The sequence below is a fragment of the Mirounga angustirostris genome, unplaced genomic scaffold (genome assembly GCF_029215605.1).
Source record: "Mirounga angustirostris isolate CCGP_5_RB_7025 unplaced genomic scaffold, mMirAng1.0.hap1 SCAF_11, whole genome shotgun sequence".
NCBI lineage: Eukaryota > Metazoa > Chordata > Mammalia > Carnivora > Phocidae > Mirounga > Mirounga angustirostris.
In genome coordinates this window covers 72,936,369-72,964,124 of record NW_026991719.1, presented here as the reverse complement: position 1 = coordinate 72,964,124, position 27,756 = coordinate 72,936,369, and the positions used below count along the sequence as shown (strand labels likewise).

The window sequence follows — 27,756 nt, the reverse complement described above, 5'->3', positions numbered from 1 at the left end:
AAGCCTTTCTCAAGAAACAAGAAAGGTCTCAAGTACACAACCTAACCCTACACCTAAAGGTGCTGGAGAAGAACAGCAAATGAAGCCTAAACCCAGCAGGAAAAGACAAATAATAAAGATCAGAACAGAAATCAATGAAATAGAAACCAAAAGAACAGTAGAACATTTCAACAAAATTAGGAGCTGGTTCTTTGAAAGAATTAATAAGATCAATAAACCTCTGGCCAGACTTATCAAAAAGAAAAGAGAAATGACTCAAATAAATAAAATCATGAATGAAAGAGGAGAGATCACAACCAACACCAAAGAAATACAAACAATTATAAGAACATATTATGAGCAACTCTATGCCAGCAAATTAGATAATCTGGAAGAAATGGATGCATTCCTAGAGATGTATTAACTACCAAAACTGAACCAGGAAGAAATAGAAAACCTGAACAAACCCATAACCACTAAGGAAATTGAAGCAGTGATCAAAAATCTCCCAACGAGAAAAGCCCAGGGCCAGATGGCTTCCCAGGGGAATTCTACCAAACATTTAAAGAATAATTAATACCTATTTTTCTGAAGCTGTTCCAAAAAATAGAAATGGAAGGAAAACATCCAAACTCAATTTATAAGGCCAGGATTACCTTGATCCCCAAACCAGACAAAGACCCCATCAGAAAGGAGAATTACAGACCAATATCCCTGATGAACATGGATGCAAAAATTCTCAGCAAAATACTAGCCAGTAGGATCCAACAGTACATTAAAAGGATTATTCACCACGACCAAGTGGGATTTACTCCAGGACTGCAAGGTTGGTTCAACATCTGCAAATCAATCACTGTGATACAATTCATTAATAAAAGAAAGAACAAGAGCCATATGACCCTCTCAATAAATGCAGAAAAGGCATTTGACAAAGTACAGCATCCTTTCTTGATTAAAACTCTTCACTGTGTAGGGATAGAGGGTACACACCTCAATATCATAAAAGCCATTTATGAAAAACCCACAGAGAATATCATTCTCAGTGGGGAAAAACTGAGAACTTTTCCCGTAAGATCAGGAACACGGCAGGGATGTCCACTATCACCACTGCTGTTCAACATAGTACTAGAAGCCCTAGCCCCAGCAATCAGGCAACAAAAAGAAATAAAAGGCATCCGAATTAGCAAAGAAGTGAAACTCTAACTCTTTGCAGATGATATGATACTTTATGTGAAAAACCCATAAAATTCCACCCCCAAAATGCTAGAACTCATACAGGAATTCAGTAAAGTGGCAGGATATAAAATCAATGCACAGAAATCAGTTGCACCAACAACAAGACAGAAGAAAGAGAAATTAAGGAATCAGTCCCATTTACAATTGCACCCAAAACAATAAGATACCTAGGAATAAATCTAACGAAAGAGGCAAAGGATCTGTACTCAGAAAACTATAGAATACTCATGATAGAAATTGAGGAAGACACAAAGAAATGGAAAAACTTTCCATGCTCATGGATTGGATGAATAAATATTGTGAAAACGTCTATGCTACCTAGAGCAATAACACAGTTAATGCAATCCCTATCAAAATACCATCCACTTTTACATAATATAATAAAATTTAAAAAAAAATACCATCCACTTTTTTCAAAGAAATAGAACAAATAATCCTAAAATTTGTATGGAACCAGAAAAGAACCCAAATAGAGGAATGTTGAAAAAGAAAACCAAAGCTGGTGCCATGACAATTCTGGACTTCAAGCTCTATTACAAAGCTGTCATTATCAAGACAGTATGGTACTGGTAAAAAAACAGACACATAGATGAATGAAAGAGAATAAACAGCCCAGAATTGGACCCTCAACTCTATGGTCAGCTAATCTTTGAAAAAGCCGGGAAGAATATCCAATGGATAAAAGACAGTCTCTTCAACAAATGGTGTTGGGAAATTGGACAGCCACATGCAGAAGAATGAAACTGGACAATTTCCTTACACCACACACAAAAATAGACTCAAAATGGTTGAAAGACCTAAATGTGAGACAGGAATCCTTCAAAATCCTAAAGGAGAACACAGGCAGCAACCTCTTCGACCTCAGCCGCATCAACTTCTTACTAGAAATATCACCAAAGGCAAGGGAAGCAAGGGCAAAAATGAATGGGACTTCATCAAGATAAAAAGCTTTTGCACAGCAAAGGAAACTGTCAACAAAACTAAAAGACAACCGACAGAATGGGAGGAGATATTTGCAAATGACATATCAGATAAAGGGCCAGTATCCAAAATCTGTAAAGAACTTGTCAAACTCAACACCCAAAGAACAAAGAATCCAATCAAGAAATGGGCAGAAGACATGAACAGACATTTCTGCAAAGAAAACATCCAAATGGCCAACAGACAGATGAAAAAGTGCTCAAGAGCACTCGGCATCAGGAAAATCTAAATCAAAACCTCAATGAGATACCATCTCACACCAGTCAGAATGGCTAAAATTAACAAGTCAGGAAACGACAGATGTTGGCGAGGATGTAGAGAATGGGGAACCTTCTTACACTGTTGGTAGGAATGCAAGCTCTTGCAGCCACTCTGGAAAACAGTATAGAGGTTCCTCAAAAAGTTGAAAATAGAGCTACCCTATGACCCAGCAATTCCTCTACTGGGTATTTATTCCAAAGATATAAATGTAGTGATCCAAAGGGGCACATGCACCACAATGTTTATAGAAGCAATGTCCCCAATAGCTAAACTATGGAAAGAGCCTAGATGTCCATCAACAGATGAGTGGATAAAGAAGAAGTGGTATATATATATACAATGGAATATTATGCAGCCATCGAAAATTGTAATCTTGCCATGTGCAACGGTGTGGATGGAAGTAGAGGGTATTATGCTCTGTGAAATAATTCAGTCAGAGAAAGATAATTATCATATGATCTCACTGCTATGAGGATTTTGAGAAACAAGAGAGAGGATCATAGGGGAAGGGAGGGAAAAATGAAACAAGATGAAACCAGAGAGGGAGACATACCATAAGAGACTCTTAATCTCAGGAAACAAACTGATGGTTGCTGGAGTGGAGGGGGGTGGGAGAGATGGGGTGGCTGGGTCATGGACACTGGGGATGGTATATACTATGGTGAGCACTGTGAATTTTGTAAGACTGATGAATCACAGACCTGTACCCCTGTACCCCTGAAACAAATAATACATTATATGTTAATTAAAAAAATTAACAAAATTTGGCACAAAACAGACACATAGATCAGTGGAACAGATTAGAAATCCCAGAAATGGACCCTCAACTCTAAGGTCATCTAATCTTTAACAAAGTAGGAAGGAATATCCAATGGAAAAATGACAGTCTTTTTAATAAATGGTGCTGGGAAAACTGGACAGCCACATGGAGAAAAATGAAACTAGACCATTCTTTTACACCATACACAAAGATAAATTCAAAATGGATGAATGACCTCAATGTGAGACAGGAATCCATCAAAATCCTGGAGGAGAACATAGGCAGTAACCTCTTCGACATCAGCCACAGCAACTTCTTTCAAGACACTTCTCTAAAGGCAAGGGATACAAAAACAAAAATGAACTTTTGGGACTTCATCAAGATAAAAAGCTTTTGCACAGGAAAAAATCAGTCAACAAAACCAAAAGATGACCGACAGAATGGGAGAAGATATTTGCAAATGACATATCAGATAAAGGGCTAGTATCCAAAATCCATAAAGAACTTATCAAACTCAACACCCAAAGAAGAAATAATCCAATCAAGAAATGGGCAGAACTCATGAACAGACACTTCTCCAAAGAATACATACACATCACTAACAGACACATGAAGAAATGTTCAACATCACTAGCCATCAGGGAAATCCAAATCAAAACTGCAATGAGATACCACCTTACACCAGCTAGAATGGCCAAAATTAACAAGACAGGAAACAACAAGTGTTGGTGAGGTTGTGGAGAAGGCAGAACCCTCTTGCACTGTTGGTGAGAATGCAAGCTGGTGCAGCCACTCTGGAAAACTCTGTGGAGGTTACTCAAGATGTTAAAAATAGAGCTACCCTACGACCCAGTGATTGCACTACTATATATTTACACCAAAGACACAATAGCCAAACTATGGAAGGAACCAAGATGCCCTTCAACAGAAAATGGTTAAAGATGTGGTACATATATACAATGTTATATTACTCAGCCATCAGAAAGGATGGATACCCACCATTTGCATCGACATGGATGGAACTGGAGGGGATTATGCTAAGTGAAATAAGCCAAGCAGAGAAAGACAATTACCATATCTGTTCACTCATATGTGGAACATAAGGAATAGAACAGAGGACCACAGGGGAAGGGAGGGAAAACTGAATGGGAAGAAATCAGAGAGGGAGACAAGCCATGAGAGACTCTGGACTCTGGGAAACAAACTGAGAGTTACAGAAGGGAGGGGGGTGAAGAGATGGGTGACTGATGATAGGTATTAATGTGAGCACGTGTTGGGATGAGCACTGGGGTATTATACACAACTAATGAATCACTGAACACTAAAAAAAAAATAAATAAAATAAAAAATAAATAAAAAACAAACTCAGTGCTGGGAAAAGTAAAAACAATGTCAGTTATAATTTATTTTATTCAAAATGATAGAAACAGTCTGAATTTTGTCTAAAAAGGGGAATCAAATGTAAAAATCTGAATATATTTATTCAGCTATATACTGAAATAAACTACAGTTGTGAGTTTAAAAATTTGATAATCCATCAATTTAATAAAGTTAGCAGTCAATTGGTTGTGTTTTGACTACTTTCTTTCTATGAAGCAATATTTCCCCATCCTTCTGGGCACATATTGTACACCTTCCTTATCAGGGTGTGCATGGAGGGGGTGGAGGGGGTGAGGGAAGTCTGGAGTGGGAGAGGGATACAAGGTGGTGGTGGGGGGTGAGTGTGAGTCCAAGAGACCACTTTTAATCTAGTTTTGACTAAGTTTTCTTACTGATTTAGGATTGGAAAAGCAAGAACAAGGGGATGGTGGCTTTAGGATGGGAAGAAGAGAATTTCTACCAACCAGTGGGATGATTTTTAATGTGGAGTCTTTTAGAACTGATAATGGTGAGGAAAAATGGGTGAAGATTGCAAAACTATTTAGGAATCTATTTTATTCTCAAACACCTGTGTTTTCAGGTGTTTTGCTTCATTTTTGACCAAGATTAGTATTAGCCCATATCCCCTATTTCAGTGAGTCTAGGTTTAACTGGCCAAAAATTAAATGGATTAGGACTTGTTACAAAATAAAATGATGTGTTTTGTTACCAGCCATCTCCACCTTCCACGTCTTCAATCCCCACCCTTTTGGCCATTCTGCCTCTCCACCACACTCTGGGTTATAGGCTAGTTCTCAGGACATAGCCACAAGCTCTAATTTGTCTTAAGGTTTTTTGAAGAACTGTGTAAGGTCTTGAGATTTTACCCAGCTTGCAAGTTTACACATGAGACTGTCACAATGTAGTCTAGCATAATGACACAGACTCCTGGGTTAGAAACAAGACATTATGAGTCATGGCCCAGCAGGCAGCTTCACTGACATCAGTCCCCTGGCCCCCAAGACCCAAGGTGAAGATATGGAGCAGACCAGGTGGGTGCTGCACACACAGTGGGTTTGTGTCACAGCTAAGTGACCCCAAACTTAGGAAACCCTCAGTATTTGAAAGGGGAATTCTAGAAAATCTCACCAACTTTGGCTCCAGAAAGAGATGTCATCTTTATTAATCTGCTCAGGAAACAAATCTACCCTCTGCCCTGAAGGGACCTCTATCTTTTAAGGCTGTTTGCTATACAAATGTCCTTGAAATGACAGTCCAGAAAAAATGCTGTCACAAAATGTGTAGAAAACCACACAAAATTGCACCATGACAGTCTTAACTGCTTGAATCTATCTGGTTGTAAAAATAAAAATTAATTATGAATCAATTTTCCTTTTAGAACTAACATTCTGTAATGTCCAGTCAGCGTAATAAGCAGATTTTTACCATCTGTACCTTTAAAAACCCTTTAATCTATTTTTTTAAGGATGGAGATGGATTATAATTTCAAGTAAAAACCTAAAAACGTTAATGGTTAAAGATTTTTTAATTTTTTTTTATCAAAATAAGTTTTCAAATATAGAGAAAAATGTTTTTTGTACCAAAGATACACATCCCTCAAATATAAAATTTCCTTTTACTTGTAGTCAATGCTACCCAATAGGAATGTTATAGATCTGTACTATCCAATTCAATAGCTATTATCCAATGAAGTTAGTGACCACCCCAAATTTGGTGAATGTGACCAGGCAACTGATTTTTTTTTTTAATTTTCTTCAATTTTAATTAATTTTAAAGTATTAATTAAATTAAATTAATTGCATTAAAATAGTCACATATAGCCAGTGGCTACTGTATCATAAAATCAGAGTTTAAGATGGGAAAATGTATATATATTTGATATTAGTGTAATTCAGAGAGTCAATGACTTAGCTGATGACATACCAGAGGTGAAAAATTTACCATGGGACTTATCAGGACTGAGCCAAGAACCTGGAAAAGCAGAGAACTCCTGGAGTGAAGAGAGTAGGGAAGTCTTAAAAGGTAAGTTATATTTTAGCTATTATAAAACAGATTATTTTGGTGACATAATGACATTTTGTCTTTTACCTTTCTTTTTTCTTTCCCTGATTATTGATTGATTGATTGTTTGTTTTTTAATTATCAGAGGCTGTGTGGAAAAGGAATGAGTGTTTGAAGTAAACCCTGTGTTCTAATCCAGACCCAATCACTCGTTATATGACCATAAACAAGTTACTTAATCTCTATGATCCTAATTGTACTAAATGAAAATATTACCTATAATACTTAGAGTTTTCAAATTAAGATGATAGGGGCGCCTGGGTGGCTCAGTCATTAAGCATCTGCCTTCGGCTCAGGTCATGATCCCAGGGTCCTGGGATTGAGCCCTGCATCGGGCTCCCTGCTTGGCTGGAAGCCTGCTTCTCCCTCTCCCACTCTCCCTGTTTGTGTTCCCTCTCTTGCTGTGTCTCTTGCTGTCAAATAAATAAAATCTTTAAAAAAATAAAATAAAATAATAAAATTAAGATGATATATGAAAAACACCTAAACTGTACCATTTAATGCACATTCAATAATGAGAATTGTATTTATTATTATTTTTTCATTTATTCTCTTCAGATAACTTTGTGCTGGAATGCCAGCAAGATGATTTGACTGGCCAAAACTATATTTCTGATAGTCCTAAAATGGCTGGGAGAGAAGGCAGGGACTAAGATAATTTGTGAATTAAATTGATTTGGGAATTCATAAAAGGGTGCATTGACAAGGATGTCACACAAATTATCTACCCCCAACTTTTTTAGAAATACACCTGCTGTCCACACCATTCCACAGTATAAGTACGCTGCGGGAGTTCGCGATCCTCAACAGCATCTTAATGCACAGCCACAAGTTACCATGCAGCAGCCTGCTCTTCATGTACAAGGTCAGGGACCTTTGACTGCTTTCACGTTGGCATCTGCCCCTCCTCAAGAGCAAAAGCAAATGTTGGGTGAACGGCTCTTTCCTCTAATTCAAGCCATGCACCCTACTCTTGCTGTTAAAATCACTGGCATGTTGTTGGAGATTGGTAATTCAGATATTTTTCTTCGGTGAAGCACGAGTATTTTTTGTGGTCCCTGATCAATTTTAAACAGTTTTAACACCAGTGGTACTGTTAACTGCTTTCTGGGCAGCCTCTTTAGCTTGGTGGGCTTGTAGTACAACTACAGCTTCATCAACTTTAGAACGGAGAGACTCTGGAGACTCAAGCATATGAAGAAGTTCTAAACATCGAAAAACTTAAACATTATGAAAAAAAAACATTGCAAAATAGAAAATAAATAAAAAAAAGAAAGGGAACTTTGAACCTTATGTACCAAGCAAATGCCAGGTCTAGCAAACATAATGCTAGTCCTAGATTACTTATTGATTTAAAAACAACAACAAAAAGCCCCACAAAAAATAGCAAAATTTAAAAACAAATTAATGTTTTATAGATCCTGGGAAAAAGAATTTTCAGCAAAGTACAAACATTTAAAACATTCCTTTCTTTAATTTTGTAATTCTTTACTGTGGAATAGCTCAGAATGTCACTTCTGTTTTAAATAACAGAATTGATAACTGAGCAAGGAAACATAATTTGGATTATAAAATTCTTGCTTTAATAAAAATTCCTTAAACAGTGAAAAAAAAAGAAATACACATAAACTGTAGAGTACACAAAAATCAACATGAAGGTTTTTTTAAAAAGTGGATTCTTGAGTTCTACCTCTAGAAGGGCCCAGTAATCTGCATTTGTAATAATCAAAAGTAATTTTAGGCAGATGGAAAATGAGCAGCCTTTGATAAACAGTAGATTTCACTTCATTTTTTATTGAATTATTATTTATTAACAAAATAGGGTAACAATCTGTATTCAGATTGCCAAGATTTAATGCATTTTGCTTTAGTTGCCAGTGTACCTCTTCCCTGAGTGGATTTTTTTTTTTGCATACAACTGTTTTGTTTAACTTTACTGTCAATATTCAAACCCATTTATGGTTATAGACATTGCTTACATACTTTATAGCTTTGCAGATATGAGAATTTGAGCTATTTGCCCTTGTTACAGATCACATGAAAGGCAATAATTAAGTGTAGCCTTGGATTCATCAAATGATGAGTGCAATTAATGTTGAAATTATGAAAATTTCTGAGTGAGCTCTTGAAAAGAATATTGTCTTTCATTTAAAATATCAATTTGAATTCTCTTTATCCATCATTACTTACTATAGGAAGTAGCATTTCTTTACTAAATCTGTGGACATGTAACTCAATTCTGTTTGAAAGTCCTTCAGTGAGATTATTCTAAGAATTAAGACTAAAGATTACATTACTATTTAATAATATTTAAAGATTCTTTCAGTGGTGAGATAGAACAGACTAATCTTGGATAGATGAAATGCAGAAGTCTGTGTTACTTATATTTACAAACTAGACAAGGCTGCCACACAGAGAGTTGCACTCAGGAGCAGAGTAACAAGGAGCAGTTGATGTATGGGGAGTGGGGGTGGGGTTAGCTAGTTTTCCTAGGCTTGATGTGGATTGGCTAAACTGAATAATTTCTCATGTTCTTGGGCATAGGGGCTGTCCCTATTTGTCTGGTACCTAGCTCTGGAGTGTGGGAGCCTAATGAGGAAGGTGGTTAGAGTGGGGGCTTAGCAAACTGCCAGCACATAGGAACTGAGAGTTTTTAGGAATGATTTTAAAACTATATCAATACCTGATACCGGGGTGGCTCAGTCAGTTAAGCATCCAACTCTTCATTTCAACTAAGGTCATGATCTCAGGACCCTTAGAGCAAACCCTGCATTCTTGGGCTTCCTGCTTACTGGGGAGTCTATGTGAGATTCTTTCCTTCTGTGCCCCCCTCCCCACCTTGGGTGTGCACTCGCAAATAAATAAATAAATAAATAAATAAATAAATAAATAAAATCATTATAAATAAACAAACAAACAAACAAATCTATACCAATACAGCATTTATGACACATTACATTATACTAACCTTTCCCCTCCTTCCCACAAAATTTACCTTAGATAACTGTGTGAATGAAACTTCACAAGCATTTAATGTTTATAGTAAGGCACTGAAAAGAAGCAGGGATTTCCACACTATAGTAAGAAAAGTAAATATCTAGTAAGCATGTCTTATTTGATAAGCATTTTTGTGAAGTGTTTTAATACATGTCTTCTCTATTCTTACTCACCTAGAGATACCAAAAGCCGCCCAATTCTGGAATAGTGATGAGAAGGTGGTGTGATTAAGTTAATTATCCCTAAGTTGAACCTTGAGGTTGAGCGTATTTCATTAGTAGATGAGGGACAGAAAAGGCACTGTGGATAGAAGGAATATAACACAAAGGTACAAAAGCATGAAAAAGTATATTGTGAATGTTTCCTCTATCCTTCTCGGTCTCTTTAACTCTTCTAATAATCAAATTAACATAAAACAGATTAACAGGAAAAAAATTTATTTACATACATACAAGGGCCCCATAAGAATAGACAAAAGGACAAGCTAGGAAATTGAGGCTTATGTGTAATTTTGAGCTAAGGAATGGTATAAAGGTGTGGGAGCTTGAAATGGGGTGGGGGAGGGTGAGTCACAGGAAGATAAGAAGAGCAGATGTTTGGTAATTAGATGTTTGTCCTGCCATAAATATAGGTCATTTAGATTTAAAAAAATGTTATCTCTTGGTAATAGTTCTCTTTCTGATCCAGTATCCCTATCTAAATTATTTTAGGTAATTAGGGCACCTAGGTGGCTCATTCATTAAGCATCTGCCTTCGGCTCAGGTCATGATCTCAGGGTCCTGGGTTCAAGGCCCACATCGGGCTCTCTGCTCAGCAGGGAGCCTGCTTCTCCCTCTCCCACTCCCCCTGCTTGTGTTCCCTCTCTTGCTGTGTCTTTCTCTGTCAAATAAGTAAATAAAAAATCTTTAAAAAAATTATTTTAGGTAATTTAACAGAGAGGTAAAAGGTTTTCTTCAGTCTTCTGGGTCTTAATTGAATTCAGCTCAAAATAGACCATATGACAACGTGGCACATTTTGGGAGAATTGTTCTGGACCCTGTGGTCCTGCTTTTGAAATTTCTCCAAGAACCTTCACAGTCCAGAATTTGGTAGATTATTCTATCTCAGTAAACCAATCTCTTACTAGTGGGGGAGGGATTTCATGCCCACTGGCTCTTTTGTCTCTGGAGAGATGTCTCTGCAAATGCCACCCCTCACAGATGTGCTACAAGAAGAGTGAACAGTCTCTCCCCTAGTGCCTTAGACAATCCTCAGATGCCACTCTCTGTACCTCCTGCCCCTCCGCCCCCCGGGGTTGCTTTTCTGCCCTCTCTCCATAAGTAGGGCAGCACCCTCAGGGCTCTATCCCAGCCAAACCTTCTGACCTTTAAAACTCCATTCTTCGAGCCCTGCTTATTGCAAAAACTCATGAAAATCCCCCCTCTTGTTTTCCCAGCCAATGGGTTTGGGGAAGTGTTCTCCTTGTGCATATCCCTGTGCACTCCACTCTCTCACCTTTCTCCATGACCAGGGCTCCTTCCCCTCTACAGTACTTGTGATCTGTTTCTCCCCCAAACCATGTCTCTGCACTTTCTACCTTCCTTTATGCTGTCTTTTCTTTACCTCTAGTTGTGCAGTTGTTCTATCAGTCTTCAGGGCAATTTCTTGGGTATTCAGAATGATTTGATAGTTATCTAGCTGTGTTCAAAGATAAGGCAAGCCTAGGGTCCTCTTACTATGCTGCCATCTCAGCTCCCTCTGTCTCCTGAAATATTCGTAAAAAACAAACAAAAAAATGATGACATCTTAATAAAGTCTGTAGTTTAGTTAATATTGGTGTACTAATTCTAATCTCTTAGTTTTGATAAATACATTGTTTTTGTAAGATGTTAGCTAAAGGGAAGTTGAGGGAAGGGTATATGGAACACTCTGTATTATGTTTTCAACACTTGGTAATCTAAAATCGTTCCAGAAAAATGATAAATTTTGTTTTATTGATAAAATAAGCTGCAATCTTAGCTTTTCCTCTTTTTATTTTTTTTGTTTTTTATTTTTTTTTCTTTTAAAAATTTTCTTTCTTCAAAAAGTCATGGTTTAAAAGAGCAGTGGCCATATAAAAGAGCCAGACCTAGGGGCGCCTGAGTGGCTCAGTTGGTTAAGCATCTGCCTTCAGCTCAGGTCATGCTCCTGGGGCCCTGGGATGAGCCCTGCATCAGGCTCCCTGCTCAGTGGGGAGTCTGCTTCTCCCTCTCCCTCTGCCCCTAGCCCCACTGCTAATGCTTTCTCTCTCTCTCTCAAATAAATAAATAAAATCTTAAAAAAAAAAAAGAGCCAGACCTAGAACTCTACCAAATGACTCTGGGGCTTCTGGAACACTCTTGGTAAAAGAGGCTGATGTGCATGGTTTGTGCTCCACTTACCTCCTTGAAAACATCAGTGCTCCATCTGGTTGCCCTAACTGTCTTGTTGCCTCAGTGATCCTAGGGCCCATAGCCCACATCAGTGCCAACTGTCCTAACAAGGCAGCCACAGGCTGGTGCACACTGGGACAACCCTGGTTAGAGCTCACTATAGCCCCAGACTTCATGCCAAGGTGACACAGGTACAAAGCAACCCAGAACATTCCAGGCCCATACCACTTCAACTTTTGATGGCTTTCTAGGGCAACACTGGTGCAGAGTGCTCCTGAATCTTTCAGCTGACATCTGCTTCAGATCCAGCTACCCTCCAAGCATGCCCACTGCTTGGAGTACCCACCCCCCAAAATCCCAGCCTGTTCTTGCATTGGTCCCAGCCATTCTACCAGGGCAAACCCCCATGCTAAGCACCTTGGGACATTCCTGGTTGCACCCAATTCAGGGACCTCCCAGCCCATACCCCGCTTCAGCTCCAGCCACACTGCCAGGGCATCTTCTGCACAGAGTGACCCAAGGGATACTGACTTGCACCTATTTCAGCTTCAGCTGTTTTGCCAAGGTGTTTTCAATACAAAGAACCCCAGGACACCCCAGCCTGCATCCACTTCAACTTTAACTGTCCAGGCATTGCACCCACTGTTGGGAAAGCCCCAGGACTGCCAACCCACCGCAGCCATATAGTTCAAGACAGCAAGCAAAAGACAACAACCACACACAGTCTAATTAGGTACAATAACACATGTGACCATTCCTTCAAGTTTAGGAGAAGTAGCTGTTCCACCTAATCCATAGAAACAAAGAGAAAGTCAAGCAAAATCAGGAGACAGAGGAATAGTCTCCAAAAGAAAGAACAAGACAAAATCTGGGGAAAAGAAATAAATGAAATGGAGATTAACAATATGCCTGATAAGGAATTTAAAGTAATGGTCATACAGATGCTCACCAGTCTGGAGAGAAAATTGGAAGAATTCAGTGAGACCTTTAATAAAGAGCTAGAAAATATAAATAAAGAACCAATTAAGTAACCTCTTTGATATTGCCCACAGCAACTTCTTTCAAGATACATCTCCAAAAGCTAGTGAAACAAAAGCAAAAATGAACTTTTGGGACTTCATCAAGATAAAAAGCTTCTGCACAGCAAAGGAAATAGTCAACAAAACAAAGAAGCAACCCACAGAATGGGAGAAGATATTTGCAAATGACACTACAGATAAAGGGCTGGGATCCAAGATCTATAAAGAACTTCTCAAACTCAACACCCAAAAAACAAATAATCAAGTCAAAAAGTGGGTGGAAGATATGAAAAGACACTTCTCTGAAGAAGACATACAAATGGCTAACAGACACATGAAAAAATGTTCATCATCATTAGCCATCAGAGAAATTCAAATCAAAACCACATTGAGATACCACCTTAAACCAATTAGAATGGCAAAAATGGACAGGGAAAGAAACAACAAATGTTGGAGAAGTTGTGGAGAAAGGGGAACCCTCTTACACTGTTGGTGGGAATACAAATTGGTACAGCCACTATGGAAAACACTGTGGAGGTTCCTCAAAAATTTAAAAATAGAGCTACCCTATGACCCAGCAATTGCACTCCTGCGTATTTACCCCAAAGACACAGATGTAGTGAAAAGAAGGGCCATATGCACCCCAATGTTCATAGCAGCAATGTCTGCAATAGCCAAACTGTGGAAAGAGCCGAGGTGCCCTTCAACAGATGAATGGATAAAGAAGATGTGGTCCATATATACAATGGAATATTACTCAGCCATCAGAAAGGATGAATACCCAACTTTTACATCAACATGGTTGGGACTGGAGGAGATTATGCTAAGTGAAATAAGTCAAGCAGAGAAAGTCAATTATCATATGGTTTCACTTATTTGTGGAACATAAGGAATAGCATGGAGGACATTATGAGAAGGAAGTATAACAAGGAATGGATGGAAATCGGAGGGGAGACAAACCATAGGAGATTATGGACTCTGAAAAACAAACTGAGGGTTTTAGATGGGAGGTGGTGGGGGGTTGTGTTAGCCCAGTGATGGGTGTTAAGGAGGGCACATATTACATGGAACAGTGAGTGTTATACGCAAAAAATGAATCATGGAACACTACCTCAAATCTAATGATGTACTGTATGGTTGCTAACATAACATAATAAAAAAAAAAAAAGAAAAAAATTTAAAGAGTTAAAGAATATAATAACTGACATTGAAAACACACTAGCAAGACCCAACAGCATACTAGCAGATGCAAAAAACATGTCAGCAATCTGTAAGACAGTGTAATGTTAAACACCCAAGCTGAACAGCTAAAAGAGAAAAGATTTTTTCAAAAAATGAAGATTGTGGGGCACCTGAGTGGCTTACTCTTTTAAGGCTCAGACCTTTGATTCAGGTCATGATCTCCAGATCCTGGGATTGAGCCCCATGTCAGGCTCCCTGCTCAGCAGGGAGTCTGCTTCTCTCTCCCTCTGTTCCTCCTTCCTGCTTGTTCTCTTTCTCAAATAAATTAATAAAATCTATAAATAAATAAATAAATAAATAAATAAATAAATAAATAAAATGAGGATAGTTTAAGAGATGTCTTGGACTACATCATGAGAACAAACACTCACATTATAGCGGTTCCAGAAGAAAAAGAAGAAAGAGAAGGGGGTAAAAAACTTATTTGAAGAAAGAATACATGAAAACTTCCCTAATTTAGGGAAGAAAATAGACATCAAGATCAAAGAAGCATAAAGAGTTCCAAACAAAATGAAACCAAGGATGTCCACACCACAGCACAGTATAATTAAAATCTCAAAATCTAAAGATAAAGAGATATTTTTAAAAGCAACAAGAGTGAAGCAAAAAGTTACATATAAGAAAAATGTGTAAGGCTATCTGCTGATTTTTCAGCAGAAACTTTGCAATCCCAAAGGGACATAAGGACATAAAGAAGGGAGTGGCATAATATATTCAAAATGTGAAAGGAAAATACCTACAGCGAAGAGTACTCAACTGGCAACTTTATCATTTAGATTTAAAGGAGTTATTAAGAGTTTACCAGACAAACAAAAGATAAAAGGTTTTATCACCACTAAACCAGCCTTTTAAGAAATGGTAAAGGGCACCTCTTTAAGTGGAAAAGAAATAGCTGTAATTGACATAAGAAGATTATGAATAACATAAGTAAAATATGACAACATATACATAAAATGTGGGAAAACGTGGAAGAGGGAGAAAAAAGAAGTTTATTTTTAAGAATGTGTTTGAACTTAAATGACCATCAAATTAATATACACTTCTATATAGTTATGATGTCATATAAGAACTTCCTGGTAACCATCAGCCCAAATCCTACTGAAGATGTGCACAAAGAAAGCCAAACAAAACACCACAGAAATTCTTCAATCACAAAGAAAGAGACCAAGAGAAGAAGAAAGGAGCAGAGAAGAACCACAAAAACAACCAGAAAACAGATAACAAAATGACAAGTACATACCTATCAGTAATTACTTTAAATGTAAATGGCCTAAATACTCCAATCAAGAGATATAGAGTGGCAGAATGGATTTAATCCAAACAAAAACAAACAAAAAGCAAAACAAAACAAAAAACAAGACCCATCTATATGCTGCTTATGAGAAACTCATCTCAGACCTAAAGACAGATACAGAATGAAAGTGCAGGAGTAGAATACCATTTATTGTGCACTTGGAAGCAAAGAAAAAAAAGTAGCAAAACTTATATCAGACAAAGTAGACTTTAAAACAAAGACTGTAACACCAAAGAAAGGCATTACATAATGATAAAGGTATCTATCCAACAAGAGGATATAACAATGGTAAATATCTATGCAAACAACACTGAAACACCTGAGTATATAGAGCAAATATTAATGAACATAAATAAAGAAATTTATGGTGCTATGATAATAGTAGGAGATTTTAAAACTCCACTTACATCAATGAATAGATCGTCCAGGCAGAAAAATCAATAAGGAAACAGTGTCTTTGAATGACACATTAGACCAGATGGACATAACAGATATATACAGAACATTTCATCCAAAAGCCACAGAATATGCATTATTTTTGAGTGCATATGGAACATTATCCAGAATAGGTCACATGTTAGGCCACAAAACAAACCTTAATAAATTTTAGAAGATTGAAATCATACCATGTATCTTTTCCAATCACAATGGTATAAATCTAGAAATCAATCATAAGAAAGAAGACTAAAATACCCCACAAACATGTGGAAGCTAAACCACATGATCCTAAACAATCAATGTGTCAACAAAGAAATCAAAGAAAAAAATAAAAAAAAAAACTACTTAAAGACAATAAAAATGAAAATGCAACAGGTCAAAATCTTTGGGACACAGCAAAAGTAGTTTTTTTTTTTTTTTTTTTTTTTTTTTTGCAAAAGTAGTTCTAAGATAGAAATACATAGTGATACAGGCCTACCTTAAGGAACAAATAACAAGCTCAAATAAATAATCTTAACTTATACCTAAGGGAGCTAGGAAAAGAACAAACAAAGCCCAAGGTGAGTAAAAGGAAGGAAATAATAAAGATCAGAGCAGAATGAAATGACATAGAGACTAAAAAAAAAAAAAAGAGAGAGAGAGAGAGAAAGAAAAAAATTAATGCTGCTTCTTTGAAAAGATAAAATTAATAACCATTAGCTAGACTCATCAAGAAAAAAGGTACCCAAATACATAAAATCAGAAACAAGAGAGGAGAAAAAAACATATTTTTATTGCAGCATTATTTACAATAGCCAAGATATGGAAGCAATCTAAGTGTCCATCAATAGACAACTGGAAAAGGAAGGAGTAGTATACACACACACACACACACAAACACATACATAATGGAATATTACACAGCCATAAAAAGGATGAGATCATTCCATTTCCAACAACATGGATGGAGGTTAATATGCTAAGTGAAATATGTCAGACAAAGAAAGACAAATACCATATGATTTCATTTATATGTGAAATCTAAAAACAAACAAACAAAAAGAATAAACAAAAAGCAGAATCAGACCTGTAAATACAGAGAACAAACTGATGGTTGCCAGAGGGGAGGTGATTAGGGGAATGGGAAAATGGGTAAAGAGGAGTGGAAGATACAGGCTTCTAGTTATGGAATGAATAAGTCACAGTTATAAACAGAGAATGAAAAATATAGTCAATGATATTGTAACAGTGTTGTATGGTGACTGATGGTAACTACACTTGTGGTGAACACAATATCATCTATAAACTTGTTGAATCACTATTTGTACACTACACTTGAAACTAATATGTATTGTGTGTCAAGTGCACTCAAATAAAAAAATAAAACATTAACATTTATTTGGCACTGTAAAAGAATTAAAACAAACCCCAGTTTTCCTTGCTTCTACTTTTGCCTTCTTTCTTTTCTCTCTGTCTTTCTCTTCTACTACTACTTTTTCACTTTTTATCTCACCTTCCTCTGAACCTCAGCTGGCATTAGAAAGTTAACAGATAGCCTTCACATCTTATAAAGAGAGCTCTCTATCAAATTGTTCTTACAGCTGCAAAAGTGAGATTGTACCAACAATCCCTAGCAGGCAGCATGAAAAACTGTACATCTCCTCTCCAACAATTCAAGCTGCAAGTTTTGTAGAAGTTACAGATAAAACAAAACAAAACAAAACAAAACAAAAGCAAAAGCAAAGCAAAACAAACAAACTAAAAACTAAAACCTTGGGCAGGGCTACAATCACTGTGGCAGACATACTCTCAGGTGAATTCCAGTGATGTACTCCCTTATATAATCTTCTTTTGATTGCAGACAGAATCCTTGATTTGTTTTTAACCAATAAAAATTATGACAAAAGGTTATGGTATGTTTCTCCCTTGGTTATATTATAGAAGATTTCGTTTTCACAAAATGGAGCAAAAGGCTTTTTTGCTGACCTTGAAGAAGCAAGCTGACATAAAAGGAAAGGTATATATGGCCAGGACCTCAGGACAGCCTCTAGAAGCTTAAAGCCTCAGTTCTACAATCACAAGGAACTGAATTCTGCTGGAAATCATGTGAGATGGAGGATCTCAAGCTTCAGAAAAGAATGTAGATTAGCTGACTCCTTGATTGCAGTCTTGTGAGACCCTGAATGGAAGAACCCAGCTAAGCCATGCTCAGAATCCTGACCCACAGAATCTGTGAGATGATAAATATGTGTTGTCTTAAATTGCTAAGTCTTAATTTGTGGTAGTTTGTGACACAGTGATAGAGAACAAATTCAGTCACACACCTTTCTTCTCACCCAATAAAAACTCCAATTCTGCTTTGGTTCAGAGTCACGAGGTCTTAAGCTTCTTTCTGATGTGCATCACTTAAATAAAGTCTTTAACATCTTTTTAAGTCACTTTGACTATTTTTTTTCTTGACAATTTTGTTCTGTGATGCAGAGCCAGTCTGAATGAACCCTTTTCCTGCTGAGGTTTCACACTAGAACAGAGTGCATCAAGGATCTCAGGTTTCCTCCCTTTTCTGGAACTATAGGTAGGTTGGGTGTTAAAGCCTCCTCCTACTCCTGTGCTTAAATTTGTCCCGCAACATAGATATTGTGGCTTTGAATCTTTGAAAAGGTTAATCTACTGTCTGATTAAAGGCACTATCTCTGTTTCCTTTCATCTTTCTGGAATATTTAGCCAAGCAGAGAATTAGATAATTGTCCTAAGGTACAAAAAGGCCTTTCTCCCTTCTTCTATCTGCAATCTTTTATCATGGGCTAAGTAGTGACCTCAGGGAAGATAAACTTGAACTTAGTGGCTCCTTTCATGGTGCCTTAAAAAAAAAAAAAAGAAAATAAGATAGCCAACTAACAATGGGCAACTTTCTTTAACTAGTACAAAGAAGCTGAGAAAAGAAAACAATTCAAGAGATTCCAGTCTATTGTGGCCTCTCTTAAAACAACTTCAACCTCTCTCTCCCCAAAGACCTGCTCCTAACTCTGTTTCTGTGCCTTAGTGCCACTCTGCTAGTTTCCAGGAGAGGCTGTTCCTCAACCTCCATTACTTTTTTTCTCCTTCTTCCCTTTCCCAGGTCCTTTTAACCTTTAGAGTAGAACCTTTATCCTTTCTCCTTCAAATAAGTGAAAGCATTGGGGATACAAGAAAGTTTTTTAAAGGCAATTCCTGGGGATTTCCCCTCAAATTGACTGGGGAATAATCCAACTCTGTCAACAAATCAATCTGTCTCTTAATTTTAAGCATCAACTGGAAACCACTTTTAGGAAATATTCAGGGTTTGGCATTCACATTAACACTGCCACAGGCAATCTTCACCTTTTTGTTAATGGCCTTTAGCCTAAAATAGATGCTATTTTGAAGCATAATATAGGCTGGAAGACCATACGGCCCAGTGTTTTGAGAATAGCATAATAAACATAGAGAAAACCACACACTGCAAAATCGTATCACTGTCATTTTAAAACAGACACAATGCAGGTAAGGATCGATACTTGAAGATATTACAAATAAAAAGGCTACTGGGTCCATAGTTGTCTTTCTTTGGCCAGGAAACAAGCCACCCAACAGGCTGCTTAATCAGAAATAGAACAATTCCTCTGAGGAGGGCTTCCTCCTGTGTCCTAACTGTCTCTGTATCAGTAAAAAAACAAAACAAAACAAAACAAAACAAAAAACAAAACAAAAACTAACTATATTAGTAAATGACTATCCAATCTTGTTTTCAGTAGACATTAGAGCCACACTATCCACCAATAATCTCTCCTAATTTCCTACCACCCTTCCTCAACAATAAAAAGGTCTTGGTGTTGGGACTTACCAAACACATTTTTTATTCCTCACTTTTCTGTCCACTCCCATACTGCCTATCTCCTTGGGAACCTTAACTTCTCCAGATGACTTTTTTCTAAGTCTTTACAACTATGCTAATTTATTAAAATTAGATAAATGGGTAAAATTTGCTCAGTGGTTACCTACTATTAGGTGCACATTCAAAGGACTTTTTCTTGATTCCCCAGACTTTGATAGTCAAATATACCATATTGTGTGGTTCCACTTGACTACTTTGGACTCTTGTGTCTCTAACTCTTTTCTACTCTAGAATTACCTAAAATTTCTTATTTGCTTGCCTTAATACCTAATGTCCTCTAGGCTACCTCATCTATGGATGTGGGAAAAATATAGAACTTTAATGAGTCATTATACAACCCATAGAGCCTCTTCTTTTATTACCCTAGGAACCCTAAATCCCAAATCATTAGGGGCACTATCCATTTGATTTTGCATCGCCCCCCAAAAAAGGGGTGGGCGGTTTGAAATTAGTACACCCCTAACATTATTCAACAAAATCCTAGCCATGGGCACCAGTCCTATAAACGTCCCTACCAGGCTCTTTCCCTCTCTCCTTCTGGATATCAGAAGGTCCTATAACTGGTTGGCACTCTTGCCCAGGGATTCCCCTTACTTTGCCAATTCCTGAAAGAGTAATAAACCTTTGAATCACTTGCAGTCAGCGGTTCCTGTGTGGAATATTTTGACATCTGATACCATTTAATGGAAAAGAACAGCAGATCCAACAAAGGGCCAAGGTGAATCATAGCACATCCATAGTTGTCATACCCTTAATCCAGCTACCTATCTTTTTTCCCTCTTCCAGAGAAAGTAATAGTTTAACATTAACCCCAAAATTTTCCCCACCTCACTCTGAACTCCTCTGTTAGACTCATAATTCTTTGTAGATGGGTCACAGCTTAAGAATGAACAGAATATTTTCAAGCTGGATATACTGTTATCACTTTCCAAGAATTTATTGAATAATCCTTTTTCTGAAGTCAAATCAGCACAACTAGATAAAGTAGCTTGACTAGATCCTGTCAGCTAGCAAAGGATGAAATGGCTAACATAAATAGACAGCATATGCTTTGTGTGTGTGTTTCCAAATGTTATGGAAACGTGGTTTCTCAACTGCTGATGGTGCACCCATTAAGCACAGTGAGCAAGTTTGAGTTTTACTAAATGCCTTGTTTCTCCCTAAAAAATTGGTTGTAATTAACATTGAAGCTCATACTAGAGAATAAACTTGTGAAGGAAAATGAAATATCTCAGCAGACCAGTGTGTTAACCAAGTTACTCTCACCCAGGTTTAATTAAGTCAGCAAATTAAAGTTAATCTGGTTAATCCAGATCACTTCATGAAGTTTATGAGCAAACTGAAATCACAATGATCAGACTGTGAAAAAAGATAACTGGAGAAATCTGGGTGTTCTCTCTAATCCGACCGGTTATAGAGGTAGCAAGATGACTGGTTAGTCTCTCCAGACACTCTGAAATGGATCTTGGCGAAAAAATATGCACACTATGACCCACCACAGTAAAGAAAACATAAAAACTCTTCTGGAATAACATTAAAGGGGAAGATTTAATTGTATAGCAGATAAGGGTCTCCAGTATATGTCTTACCTACCAGACTCATAACTCTAGAAAACTTTGTAAAGGTGGTACATAGATAGGAACCACAAGGGAACCTTTGAATATTCTCAAATGGACTTTATACAACACCCTACATCACAAGACTTTGAATATGTGCTTATTATTGTCTGCTATTTCAAATAGTGAAAGGCTTTCTAAATTTGCTAAAAGGAAGCTATTTTTATTGTGGCTGAAAAATGATGAGATTTTGTTTTCCTACTTAACTTTCTAGTAAAGAGCTACTCATTTTACCAGGACCGTAATTAAGGAATTTTGTAATGTGTTGCCTGCTGGCCAAAAATTATACTGTCCTCACCATGCTCAATTCTCAGGAAAAATAGAAAGAGCTAATACTTTAAAATCAAAACTTGCTAAGCTTTCTGAAGACATAAAACTACTTTGGCCTAAGTTTGTCCTGTTGACCCTAATAGCAAATGTAGATTATGAGCTTATATGTTTGTCACAGGCAGACCAAAGAGATTAGGAGCTACACTCTTATTTTAAGCTCTACTTTGTTGCAGGAAAATATTACCCAATAATGTAAAGGGCTAATGCAATATACTCAGACTTATCATCAACAGAGTCAATTCGTCTTTCTAAAGAAGCCACCCTACTTTCTGGACTTACAATCAGGACACTTAATCTACTGGAATAGACACACACACACACACACACACACACACGCACACACACAAAACTGCTCTGGAACCCCACTGGAAAGACCTCTACCAGGTCCTCCTTATTACTAACAGGACAGCAAACCTACACGGGATACATCTTTGGTCCCTTGTGTTGCAGCTAAAGAAATATGTACCCCTTATCAACTCGACTTCTACTTTAACCAGAGTCCCTAAACTGAGGTATCTCAAAACTTCTCTGAAGTACATGATGACATAAAGGAGACAGCTATCTCATAAAAATTGGAATAAGCAGATGTCAGATAGCGAGCAACTTCTGCTCAAAACAATGGAACAAAAATGCCTCAAATTTAGTATTTCCCTTTTTTTTTTAAGATTTTAATTATTTGAGAGAGAGAGAATGAGAGACAGAGAGCATGAGAGGAAGGAGGGTCAGAGGGAGAAGCAGACTCCCTGCCAAGCGGGGAGCCCGATGCGGGACTCGATCCCGGGACTCCAGGATCATGACCTGAGCCAAAGGCAGTCGCTTAGCCAACTGAGCCACCCAGGCGCCCTAGTATTTCCCTTTTTATCTTAACCTTGAATTTGTGCATCTCTAGAATTATATCCAAGTGCTGACTATAGAAATGCTTCCTATTCTTGCTCTGTTATTTCTACTCTGTCCTGCCCTTTCTCTTCTCTTTCTCAAATCTAAAATCGTTGGCATTTTTTGGGCTGACATGTCTATTAAACTATTATCACCTATGATTGTTGCTTCTGCTTACTCTTTCCCATTACCTCCTTCCCTCCTTTACAAATATCAGTTCCTTATCCAAGAAGATATCTCTGCCATTACCACTGCCATTTGGCATATAGTCCCATCCAAATTAGGTCTCTGACAAATCTCTGAAGTTAGTACATCTTACTTAGTATATCCCCAAAAAGAAGAAGTTTTTCTTGAAAGAAAACATTTGTTTTTAGCAGCCACATAAAAAATGTTCATCATCATTAGCCATCAGGGAAATTCAAATCAAAACCACATTGAAATACCACCTTACACCAGTTAGAATGGCAAAAATGGACAGGGAAAGAAACAACAAATGTTGGAGAGGTTGTGGAGAAAGGGGAACCTTCTTACACGATTGGTGGGAATGCAAGTTGGTACAGCCACTTTGGAAAACAGTGTGGAGGTTCCTCAAAAATTTAAAAATAGAGCTACCCTATGACCCAGCAATTGCACTCCTGCGTATTTACCCCAAAGACACAGATGTAGTGAAAAGAAGGGCCATATGCACCCCAATGTTCATAGCAACAATGTCCGCAATAGCCAAACTGTGGAAAGAGCTGAGATGTCCTTCAACAGATGAATGGATAAAGAAGATGTGGTCCATATATACAATGGAATATTATACTCAGCCATCAGAAAGGATGAATACCCAACTTTTACATCAACATGGATGGGACTGGAGGAGATTATGCTAAGTGAAATAAGTCAAGCAGAGAAAGTCAATTATCATATGGTTTCACTTATTTGTGGAACCTAAGGAATAGCATGGAGGACATTAGGAGAAGGAAGGGAACAATGAAGGAGGGGGAATCGGAGGGAGAGATGAACCATGAGAGACTATGGACTCTGAGAAACAAACAGCGTTTTAGAGGGGAGGAGGGTGGGGGGATAGGTTAGCCCGGTGATGGGTATTAGGGAGGACATGTACTGCATGGAGCACTGGGTGTTATATGAAAACAATGGATAGTAGATCACCACATCAAAAACTAATGAGGTATTGTATGGTGACTAATATAACAATAAAATTTAAAAAAAAAGAAGTAAAAAGATGACCCACAGAATGGGAAAAAATACTTAGAACATATTATAAGGGACTAGTCTCAAAAATATTTAACAGACTCTTAAAATACATCAATAAAAATGCAAATAACCCAACTTAAAAAATGACATCAAATATTTCATATCTTTACACAATTTTTAACTAAACAACTGCTTTATGAAAAATCCTGATATTTTTTCTTTTATACAGAACAGCAATTTTTACTAAAAACTGTTAGTATGAAATCTAAAACTCTCCTTTGTCAACAAAATAATGTATTTAACTTTAAAACAAAGAAAAATATAAACCTTTATAGATGGCATTATTTTTTCTGATCTATTTTTCTTGTCTTTGGTTAACAGTTTGGATTTAGTATAATAAAAAGGGAAATTTTGCTTTAAAAAATTTACATGTTATTGTCTCTGTTCTTATTCCCTTAGTCTCTTTAGTTTGTTTTCTAAAAAAAAAAAATGCCTTATTTTAGGTCAGTATTATGTATTTATATATACTGCATTTCTCTTCAGCATTTTCCATTTTATATTGTAATATTTTGTGAAGCTATTCATGAAATAGTTGTAGCTATTGGAATCTTTCATATTTTTACCTTTTGTTAAACTTTTACTAAAAATTTTAAAACTCAAGTTACATTTCCTTTTGGAATTATTAATTACCAAGTAAAATCCAAATACCACATTCTAGAATATAAAATACTGGTGTCATTTTATACTACTTATAGGTAAGAAAAATATTAAAAATAAAGACTGATTTATTGTTTTCTGTGTAATTTTGCCATAGTGCTTCTACATCCTTTGAAAATTCTGCATTTTATTTTTTTTTTAAAGATTTTATTTATTTATTTGACAGAGAGAGTTAGCAAGAGCAGGAACACAAGCGGGGGAGGGGGAGAGGGAGAAGCAGGCTTCCCGCCGAGCAGGGAGCCTGATGTGGGGCTTGATCCCAGAACCCTGGGATCATGACCGGAGCCGAAGGCAGACGTTTAACGACTGAGCCACCCAGGTGCCCTGGCATTTTAATTCTTTTTCTTTCCTCTTTCTCTTTTTTTTTAATTTCCTGTTCTTATATTCTGTATTTACTTTTATTTAAAAAAAAATTAAAGATCTTATTTAATTATTTGAGAGTGAGAGCACAAATGGGGGGAAGTGGCAGAGGGAGAGGGAGAAGCAGGCTCCCCACTGAACAGGGAGCCCAACTTGGGGTTCGATCCCAGGACCCCAGGATCGTGACCTGAGCCAAAGGCAGATACTTAATCAACTGAGCCACCCAGGTGCCCCTCTATATTTACTTTTAAACCCTGAATAATCAAATACCAGTAATGAAACTTGACATTTGCCTGGTAAAGTATAAATTTATTTTTCTTAAAAATTTGTTTTTATTCTCATCATTTTCTCCAATATTTATGTTTTTCATTGTTTGAAAATTTCATTTCCAAGCAGGAATTTCATTTTACATAAATTGGATATTGGGAGTGCTGTTAGTAGCTATTAGGGCAATATCTTAAGCTTGGTTGGACTGCAGAATAAGGATCACTTCATTAATCTTGGCACAGAGAAACTCAGGATATTTGAGCATATAAAGAATTTCAGCATCATCCATCTCCAACAGTATTCTAGAGATTTTTCCAGCCAGAGTTGGGTGAATGGATTGAACCAGAGGTACCAGCTTTTGACCCAAGATATTCTTCTGAGTAGTAGCTGATGCCCACACAGACACATTTGAAATATCATGACCAACAGGGATAGGCTTCTGGTTGGATGCTGGCCTTCCTACTTTAAATTTAAGAGGCCTGCAGACATTTGCAATAGCTGTAACTTTTTTGAATCTTTGGTTTGCAGGTGGTCTTAAAGCAGAAGTTTGAGGGTAAACAGCCATTTTCGGGGTTGTCATATTGGTGATTTGATAGGTTGACTTGACCCCTGGCACTTGTGGCTGTATGAAAGTGCTGATTGATGGCTTAGGCGCTGCTACTGAGTGGGTAGCATAATGTAAATTCTGAGATGGATGATATTTGGCCCTTACCACAGGCTTGTAAAGATGTACATTGCCACATTGAGACTGAGGAAGAATTGGTATGAAGTTATTGGATGATGTTATCTTTTGATAGTTGAGTATAGCATTATCTCCATCTCTCACAGCTGAGATTCTTTCCATATAGTTCTTGGTGAGGAAAGCCTGGCGCTCATCCTTACTTTGTGCAATAGCCACATACAGTGGTTTGGTGATCACAATTTTTCCATTCATTGCCATGACAGCTTTATTAGCTTCCTCAGGAGATGTATAACAAACAAAACCAAAGCCTTTGCTGTGGCCTGCCTCCATCATGACCCTGGCACTAGAGATTGTGCCAAAGAGGGAGAATTCTTCTCTCAGTCGTCTGTCATCAATATCATCTTCAAGATTTTTCACATAAAGGTTAGCACCCTTGCACTTGGTGAGTTTACCCTGTTTTATTTGTTCAAATTTATGTTTTAGTTCAGATTGTCTCTCTAGTTTTTTCTGGGCTCTACCAACATAAATTTGATTTCCATTAAGGACTTTTCCATTCATCTTTTCAATGGCTTTCTTGGCATCTTCAAAATTCTCAAAATTCACAAATCCAAACCCTTTGGATTTTCCACTTTCATCAGTCATAACTCTTACACTTAATACAGAACCAAACTCACCAAAAACCTCTTTAAGACATTCATCATCTACATCATCTCCAAAATTTTTGATGTAAACATTGGTAAATATGTTTGCTTTAGCTCTCAGCTCTGCTTCCCTTTCTTTGCGAGGTTTAAACTGCCCAACAAAAACTCGGCTACCCTTCAGCAGAATAACATTCATCTTTGCAATGGCCCTTTTAGCAGCTTCCGATTTCTCAAAATGCACAAATCCAAAACCCCTGGATCCGTTTTCATCGGTTACTACTTTACAAGAAAGAATGTTTCCAAAGACAGAAAATGTGTCATAAAGGGACTTATTATCAATAGACTTGGCAAGATTTTTGATGAATATATTGCCCACTCCACTCTTACGAAGTGATGGGTCACGCTGGGACCACATAATACGCAGTGGCTTGCCATTGATAATATCAAAGTTCATAGTGTCCAGAGCCCACTCAGTATCAGCCCACAGCAAGAAGTTCACGTAAGCGTAGCCCAGAGAGCGGCGCGTTACCAGATCACGGCACAGCCGAATGGAAAGGATTGGCCCAGCAGAGCTGAATTTCTCATACAGCATTGCCTCATTCACTTCGGGGTGCAGGTCTCCGACATAGAGTGTGGACATTTCAAAGTGGGGAACTGAAGCACTCATCTTAAGTTAGATCTCGAGCAAAATCTTGAGGGAGGTCTCAAGCAGGCACCAAGACAGGATCTCTTTCATTGAAACAGTCAATGAAAGGAGGAATGGAGGCCGGGAACACTCTGTTTGGCCCCAGCCACAGTCCCAGGGGGGAGCTCAGCCCTCGGAAACAGACTATAGACCCCAGGTTATGGTGAGTCACGAACATTGCCAATAGATACCCAGCATCCCAGATTGTGATGCAATGTGATTCTTTGACGTCACGTGCGTAGGCGCCACGTGCATAGGGCAGCCTTTGATGACGTCTTTGTCTGGTCCCTAAACCCAGAAGTTCCTTGCCTCAGGTGGCCAAGGGCAGCAGCCATAACTGCTCAGTGGGCTGCTTGGAGACAAGAAATATGCCTGCAGGCAGTAAAAAGCAGGTAATTCAGTGGTCTTTTTAAGACTTTACTTTTTTTTAAATCTCTAACTCACCACCTCTA

The 27,756-nt window shown here is 37.6% G+C and overlaps 1 protein-coding gene across 1 annotated transcript; it reads right to left on the bottom strand.

The window, feature by feature from the left end:
* Positions 1-7,710: 7,710 nt before the first annotated feature.
* LOC123861384 (polyadenylate-binding protein 4-like) lies at positions 7,711-27,286 on the bottom strand. The gene is made up of 3 exons (XM_045900464.2): positions 25,577-27,286; positions 21,524-21,527; positions 7,711-7,863 (listed from the first exon to the last, which is right to left on the bottom strand). Exons 1-3 carry the CDS (start codon positions 27,284-27,286, stop codon positions 7,727-7,729), a joined length of 1,851 nt encoding a protein of 616 aa, XP_045756420.1. The 3' UTR covers positions 7,711-7,726.
* Between the last annotated feature and the right edge of the window lie 470 nt (positions 27,287-27,756).